At 40.8% G+C, this 8,571-nt stretch overlaps 1 protein-coding gene across 1 annotated transcript in view; it reads left to right on the forward strand.

Annotated features, from left to right (window-relative positions):
• Nucleotides 1-8,162, forward strand: part of LOC109939067 (GRB10-interacting GYF protein 2-like) — a 24,938-nt gene extending 16,776 nt beyond the window's left edge. Inside the window, exons 5-9 of the mRNA XM_048592523.1 lie at nucleotides 2,266-2,366; nucleotides 3,450-3,550; nucleotides 4,340-4,495; nucleotides 5,592-5,744; nucleotides 7,774-8,162. Coding sequence (XP_048448480.1) covers nucleotides 2,266-2,366; nucleotides 3,450-3,550; nucleotides 4,340-4,495; nucleotides 5,592-5,744; nucleotides 7,774-8,130 — 868 coding nt within the window. The 3' untranslated portion in view covers nucleotides 8,131-8,162. The remainder of the gene's footprint in view (nucleotides 1-2,265; nucleotides 2,367-3,449; nucleotides 3,551-4,339; nucleotides 4,496-5,591; nucleotides 5,745-7,773) is intronic.
• Nucleotides 8,163-8,571: the final 409 nt, after the last annotated feature.

Raw genomic sequence — 8,571 nt, forward strand, 5'->3', positions numbered from 1 at the left:
CCCCCCCCGACCCCGGGTTTGCAATGGCCGCAAGCTGAACTAGACTAGCCATGTAAGTACTGTGGCTCCAGGAACAGGTCAGAAACTGGGAATTCTCTGGCACTTCCTTTCTCTCACTTCCTTTCTCTCCAGTGCCTATCTAAAGTTTAGATGAAAAAAGTCAGGAGTGGAATACACCCCACTTGACTGGATTGGTGCAGCTCCAACAACACTGAAAAAGCTTTACATCATCTAGGATAAAATAGCCTGAGAGATTGGCACCCCATTTACCACCTCAGTACTTATTACCTTCACCAGTTGCAGCACTGTGTATTATACATAAGATGCATTTCAATAACTTACCAAGGCTCCTCCGATAGAACCTTCTTCCAATCCTGTAACCTCTACTAACTGGAAGCACATGGTTAACATATACTGTGAATATCACCACTTGCACATTCCCCTCCAAACCCCACACCATCCTGACTTGGAACTATATTACTGTTCTCCACTGTCACTGGGTCAAAATTCTGAATCTCCCTTCTTAATTTGCTGTTTTTGTCCTTGCACCCCAAGAACGCAGCTCTCCATTGTATTCTGCAGGCAACAAATGCTGATCTAGATGATGATGCTCAGACTCCATGAATGAATAAGAAAATTTTGGTGCCATGCCTGAGGAGTTTGTACCCAGAAAAAAATTCAGTACTTTTGAGAGAATCTTGACAATGAAAGATGGGGATAGATATGTCTTTCAGTGGAAAGTGAATATTTAGGGAGAAGAAAATAAAGACAATGCATTTCATTTTGTACCAGAATGATATAGCTGAATCTTTCCTAACTGAAAGATGAATAATTTTTCCAAATAAAGTTGAAAGCTTTGAAGCCTAGATGTCATAATTTCATGGAACCATTGTCACATTGAGGCCACACACAAACTGGAGGAACAACACCTCATATTCAGCCTTGGGAGCCTACAACCCAATGGTCTCAATGTGGACTTTACCAGTTTCAAAATCTCCCCACCCCCTGCCTCATCCCATGTCTAACCCTCCCTCTTATCCCTGCCTACTTGACCTGACACAACCTGTTCATCATCTTTCCCACCTATCCACCCCACCCTTCCCACTGACCAATCCCCACTACCGCCTATCTGCATCCACCTATCACCATCCCACCTACCTTCCACCTCCACCCCCCCTCCCTCTATTTATTTCCCAGCTTCCTTCCCCCTCCCCAGCCCTGATGAAGGGTGTAAACCCAAAACATTGACTTTTGTGCTCCTCTGATGCTGCTTGATCTGTGTTCCTCCAGCTCCACACTGTATTGACTCTGAATTCAAAATACTGTCTGTTTGTCGCAGAAAGGGCACAGTTGTGTTACTCCCATGATCTCTCCTCTTCGTCGCTCAGCTTATGTAACAGGTTTTATCATTTAATTCTTTGCGATGAATTTTCACATTAAGGATTGTTTTCTTGAGTGCTTGGTTGTTTTCTTGTACTGTTAGGGTAAATTTTTTTTCTTAGTATGAAAATGCACTATGAAATCTTCAAAGATGCTCCTTTTTTTAAATCCAGAAATTGGCCATCATATTCCTGTGTGTCAAATATGAGACATGCATGTATAGGCAGGGATATTTTAACTTCCTACCAAAGACAATTTAAACTGTGCAGCAGACTCGGTTCTTCCAAGTTGGTATGGAATTGTATCGTGTTAATTCATTCAAGATCCTTATTAAACATGTATAGCAGATCCCATAAAGTTGTGTTTTTATCACTGAGAACAAAACTATGAGGTGTAGAGTGTTACATTGGTGCAATCATTGATTTTTTTTCACTGAACTAGACAGAAACCGGGTGGCAAGATGGCAAAAGTATGCTAGAAAATGATGCCAGTGGCATTCATTTAATCCCGAGTGGCTGTTCATAGAAGTCTGCTGCCTTACTTTGCCCCACTCTCAATCTAAAATGGTGTCTCTCAAGATCTGTAACTAATTGTCTAATTTTAACAAAGTGGACTTTTGGACTTTGAATAATAATAAAAAAATCTGATAATTTAATGTTCAGTTAAATCATGTCCTGCCAGTTAAATCGCTGAACCTTGAATGGAGTTGTCAACAAGATATCAGATTTGGCATCTGCTTGTACCTCCTTATTGGAAAGGATTCATTGTTGTATGATAGAATCATTGAATGTTATCTCTTAAAACACTTTTTAATACTGAACTTTGGCAATTTTTGATACTGTATTAGTCCAACTGAAAAAGTAAACAACTTTCATCTGCACACAGATCCTCAGAGCAAGGTCTGATGCCTCCAGCAACACGGTCCATGAGTGTGCCTGATAGTGCCTCAATATGGGAATTGCAGGCTGCATCATCTCAACCCTCAGGTAAATATTAATAAAGTAAATGACCTTGGAGCTTTTAAAAAATCATTAGGATTTTTATGTTTGACTGGAAATGACACCACAGTCACAGTGTACATCTTGATTTTGATGTCTGGATTGTTGTATGTGATAATTTAACTGAGACTGTTACTGGAAAGTGATATTACTAGAATACAGTATTGTCATAAAATCACAGGGTGTCAGTTGGCTCAGTAGTCTGGATGGCTAATTTGCAGAGTGATACCAACACCACCAGCTGTGGTTACCATGAAGGACTCTCCTTCTCAATCTCTCCGTTTGTCTGAAGTGTAGTAACTATCAGGTTAACAAGAGAGCAGCTCTACAGTCCTTCTGGGATTATGGTGACTTTACCTCTGTATAATACGTTTTAGTCCACTTTAGATGTTTAAATGATGTTAAAAAAATTGTCTTTTAATTGTATGAATTGCATTAGTCACAATCTGAGAATTGCATTTAAACCACTGAAATTGCATAATGCTGATTATTAAATTCCAAACATCACCTATTTTGTATGCCTTGGATTAGTTAACTACTATGGTAGTGAAACTGATTTGAGAACGTTTTCTCTTGAAACATGCGTATGCTTTGTCTTTCTTTGTCTTTCGTTTATTTCTGCCACGCCCTACTGTAAAATGCTAAATCCTTGCTATGGACTCCATCAAACTCCAACCTTCACTGTTCTAATACACTCCTAACATTGATGTTTCCATGGCAATGGATGTTACCCCAGAATCTGTTAAACCTAAGCTGTGCTCCATGTTACGTGGAAAATGGAAGTTGATTAGAAAGAAAAAGACAGCTCATTGGATATTAATTGGCCTTTTTTCAAAACTTGTATTTTATCACTTTGCCAATCTGGTTTTGTTCACTGAATTCCCCTCACAGCTAACTGTGGAATCTGCTTTTGGCAAAAGTGAACTGCCTTAATTTACCTGTCTTATTTGTGTGAGGTTGGTCATTTTAGACATTTCTTGCTTAACTACATAATATACTGTTGAATGTTTAAAATTCCTGATTTTGCAAACATACTCCTTTTATTAATTATGCCTGTGAATAATCTTTCAGGTTGGGATGGTGGTAGCGTGTGGGACTTGCCGGTCGATGCCCCAGTTCAAGGAACCACAGTCGAGCAAATCCAGCAGATAGAGAGAGGAAAAGCTGCCAAGGTTAAAAAAAATTTACACACAACCTGTTTTTAAGTATTTCTTGGTAACAAGCTAGCCATTTGGAATTCAGTTTTTCTAACTGTTAAATCCACTTTCTGGGTGAAAAAATCTTGCCCCTTTTCCCCTATAAACCTATTGCCCCTTACCTTAAATCTGTGGCCCCAGACATTGATCCCTCCATCAAGAGAAAAGTTTCTTCCTGTCAGTGCCCCACATAATTTTATACGTCTCCATCATATTCCTCTTCAGTCTCCTGTGCTCCGAGGAAGTCAGCTGTCTGTCCAGTCTCTCAAGTAAAAGTCTCCAGCCCAGGCAATGTCCTGGTTTGGAAAAAAAATACGTGTCATTATCTGATCACATTGATTATTGCTGTTTGTGGGGCCTTTGTGTAAATTCATTGCCAAATTATGACACAGCAATAACTATTCTTCAAAAGAAAGCATGTGCATGGAAATACTTTGAACTATTCAGAGGATATCGAAGGCATTGATAAAAATGCATGTTCTTGCTTTCAGCAAATGTCTTCTGCTATAATCTCATTCAATCAAAAGTGAAGTATAGTTTGTTTCATTCATATGCATAACTTTTTGTGTGTATGGAGGGACACATATTAAACATGTACTGGAAAGATTAAACAATGCCAGTAAAGTAATGTTCATAAGATTATGGAACTGTTCTTGTGGTACCATGAATCTGTTTCATTAGTTACATGTATAATCTTCCTACCGTAATTTTTAAGAAGCATCTTCTAGTAAATTTCTGTAATCATTATGAAATTTCTGAATTTAGCTTAAGCAAGAAAAGAGGGATGCAGAAATTAGGGCTAAAAGGGAGGAGGAGGAAAGAAAACGACAAGAAATCCGTCGCCATCAGGAAGAACTTTTACGAAGGCAAGAGGAGGAGAGGAAACGAAAGGAGGAAGAGGAGCTTGCGAGGAGGAAACAGGTACATTTAGGAACAGGATTTAGAAAAAAAGTACACATGCCGTACTTCAGCACATGGTGCTTGATGCACTTCAGCAGCAATATGATTTTGTCAAATAACTCACCAGACCCACCTCAGCATTAATGGAGCAGAGCTAAAATTATCTATTGGTTATTCAAATCCATTTGGCTGCAAGGAAGTTTGGTACACACGTTTCCAGTATGCTGTGGAGAATTCAGTTACACAATTGACTTTTAGAGAGCGAAGACAGATCCTTGAACAAATCTACCAATCAATCCCTATTTATTCAAAATATAAATAAACATTTGAAAGAACCATAATTGCACTTAACAAGCTATTGAACTAATTAGAGCACAAGTAAGTCAACATTTTATTTCATTGTTTGTTTGAGTTACCTGTAACTTTCAGTTGAGGTTATGAAGACCTTGGGCTTGGTGTTAAAATGTTGTCTGAGACATTTCGATCTTGATATTTGATGGGGAAGAAGTGGTGATATCAGCAGCTGGAAACCCTACAATGTGAAAGTTCTACTTGAATTTAGTGGTTAAACATCATGCTGGTCTCCTTACACATTCCATCTGGAAGTCAATCACTTTGGGTGGGGGAAGGGACTGGACTAGTTTAGTTACAGGTGTTGGAGTGTTTCAGCAGAATACTTGTGTTGGGGGAGAAACTGTGAGGAGGACAGCGTAGAACTTCAAAGGATGTTGCAAAATTGGTAGAGTGGCAGATGATGTTCAGTGCAGGGGAATGTGAGGTGATTCATCTCTGTAGGAAGAATAATGGACCAATAATATAAAGGCTACAATTCTAAAGGGGTGTAGGAGCAGAAGGGCCCAGGGTGTGTATATACACAGATCATTGAAGGTGGTGAGAGCAGTTAATAAAGCAGACAGTATGCTGGGCTTTAATACGAGGTGCATAGAATACAAGAGCAAGGAGGTAATGTTGAACTGGTATAAAACACTTGTCAGACCTCAGCTGGAGTATTGTATTGTGTTCTGGGCTCTACACTAAAGGAAAGATGAGAAGATTTGGAATGAATGCTTGATATGATCTCGATGTCAAAAACATTTTATATATTTGCCTGTCTTAGGAAGAAGCATTACAGCGCCAAAGAGAGCATGAAGCAGCACTTCGACGGCAAAAGGAAGAGGAAGAGCGACAACAGGAAGAAGCCCGCCGGCATGAAGAAAGACAGAGAGAAGAAGAGGAAAGACGTCAAAGGGAAGAAATCCTTCGAAAACAGGTACCTGCATGAGATCAAAATGTGAAACGTCTTGTTTCAAAAGCTGTTAACAGAATTTTCAAAATTTAAATAAATTAGGGGAGGAACTTTTTGTAGCTTGTAATTCCAAGGTGAGACTAGGTGATTTCGTTTCAGTTCACTGGAATTTAAAGTGCTTAAATATTTGCTGAGGAGTTGAAAGTGCATCTGTTTATGTGTTGAGAATATCAAAAATATGACAACGTAAGAAACTACAGCAAAGCTTAGTTAAATTGCAGTCAGCAGGGCTCTGAAGTTGTTACTAATATCGTCTTGGGTCATTTAGCAGTTCTGGTAGTACTACAGCAGATATTCACTTACATCACTGACTATATCAGATCCATCAATTTTAATAATGACGATGGATACAGGCCACAACACTGAAAACTTGTTCTTTTCTTTTTTGAATGCTACTACAGATTACTTCATGTCCTCCTGAGAAGGCAAATGTAACATTCTGCTTGAGAATTTGTGCCTCTGGCAACGTAGCATTCTATCTCTACTGCAGTAGATTATAACGTTTTCATGAAACTTGCACTCTTGGCTTTTGGTTCAAAGAGTGGTGCTGTCTTTGAGCCAACATTATCATATACCAATATACCAGCTTGGTACACTGTGCTGCATTTATTTCATAGAATCCCTACAGTGTGGAAACAGGCCATTCAGACCATCAAGTCCGCACCGACTTGCCAAAGAGCATTCCATGCAGTCACCCCCCAACCCCCCGCAATCCTATCCCTATGTTTCCCATGGACCCCTGGACACTGGACAATTTAGCATGGCCAGTCCACCTAACCAGCGCATATTTGGACTGTGGGAGGAAACCAGAGCACCCGGAGGAAACCCATGCAGACATGAGGAGAATGTGCAAACTCCACATACAGTCGCCCAAGGCTGGAATCAAAACCGGTTTCCTGGTACTGTCAGGCGGTAATATGAACTACTGAGCCACCGTGCTGCCCCTAGCAGCAACATGGTGGAAATGTCATTGGGCTGTTAATCAGAGGCTTAATCTTGGGGACACGAACGAACTCCGTTCTAACAATACTGAAGAAGAATGATACCGTCCATGACACAGCAGCCAACTTGATTGGCATCCCATCCACCACTTTCACTTCCTTCACTGTGTATCGTTCTAAATTGTACATTGATTCAAAACTTCACATCTGTTTCTGAGCTTTAATAATTTACATTGGAATTTTCATTGTATTTTTTATTCTTTTGGAAGTGGGTATTGCTGACAAAGCCAGCATATGTGGCCCATCCATAATTGCCCTCGAACCGAGTGGCTTGCTCCTGTATTTTAGAAGGCATTTAAGAGTCAGCTACGTTACTGTGGATCTTTTTTATTGACTTGTTCGTGGAATGTGGATGTTGATGGCTGTGCTAGCCTTTCATTGCATTTGAAGATGGTGGTGAGTTGCCTTCTTGAACCACACCCACTGGTGTGGTTGCAATGTCAGGAAACCCAAAGTACTGTTTGGTATGAAATTCCAGGTTTTGAATCCAGTGACAGTGAAGGACCAGCGATATAGTATGAAGTCAAGATTTTGTATGGTTTGGAGGCAAACTTGTATGTGGTGTTCGCATGCATCTACTGCTCTTGTCCTTCAAAATGGTAGTTTATGGGTTTGGAATGTGCTCTGGAAGAGTCTTGGTGAGATACTGCAGTGCATTTGTTAGATGGTACACATGCTGCCATTGCGCATTAGTGGTGAAGGGAGTGAAGTGGTGGACGGGGTGCCAATCAAGTTGGCTGCTTTGTCCTGGATGGTGTCATTGTTCATCAGAACTGTGTTCATTCATGTCCCCGGAGCATTATCCTAAGCCTCTGATTAATAGCCCAATGATATTTTCACTACATTGCTGCTAAATGAAGCGTGATCAGTGTACCAAGCTGGTAACACATATTCCATCATTAAGATTTCTCATGTTTACTTTTCCATGCACAGAAATGCTTGCAAAGGTATATAAGACTTAATTTAGCATTCATGTTCTGCTCCTGTTAAAGGAAGAGGAGCGGCGACGCAAAGAAGAAGAGGCAGCACGATGGGTGATGGAGAAGGAAGAAACTCGGCGGCGACTGGAAGAGGATAACCGCCTACGAATGGAGGAGGAGAAGAATCGACTTCGAGTAGAAGAGGAGGAACAGAAACGCAAAGATATAGAACGTCATAAAGAGCTGCAGAAACAAGAGTCCATACGACAAAGACAACAGCAGCAAGAAGCACTGAGACGTTTACAGCAGCAGCAGCAACAACAACAGCTAGCACAAATGAAGGTAGATATTAAAGCGATGTATTTTGAAATTGGGTTTTCTGGGCACAGGGATAATAAAAGTTTCATAAATGTAAAACGCCACATCTGAATTAGTGATTACCCGAGATTTAAAAAGCACCTGAGGGGTAACTATTTCACACAGAGGGTGGTGTTTTTCTGTGAAGCAAGCTGCCAGAGGAATTGGTGGAAGCGGGTGCAATTAAAATATTGAAAAGGCAGCTGGATGGGTACATGAAAAAGAAGGGTTTACAGGGATACGGGCCAAATGCTGGCAAAAGGGACTAGGTCAGATTGGCATCAGAGGAGCAGGAAAGCTGATGTTTTGGGTCTAGACGTTCTTCAGAAATGGGAGAGGGGAAGAGGATTCTGAAATAAATAGGGAGAGGGAGAGGGGGAGGCGGATAGAAGATGGATAAAGGAGAAGGTAGGTGGAGAGGAGACAGACAGGTCAAGGAGGCGGGGTTGGAGCCAGTAAAGGTGAGTGTAGGTGGGGAGTTAGGGAGGGGATAGGTCGGTCCAGGGAGGACGA

This window comes from Rhincodon typus, unplaced genomic scaffold (assembly GCF_021869965.1).
Source record: "Rhincodon typus isolate 14 unplaced genomic scaffold, sRhiTyp1.1 hic_rhity00001381, whole genome shotgun sequence".
Taxonomy (NCBI): Eukaryota; Metazoa; Chordata; class Chondrichthyes; order Orectolobiformes; family Rhincodontidae; genus Rhincodon; species Rhincodon typus.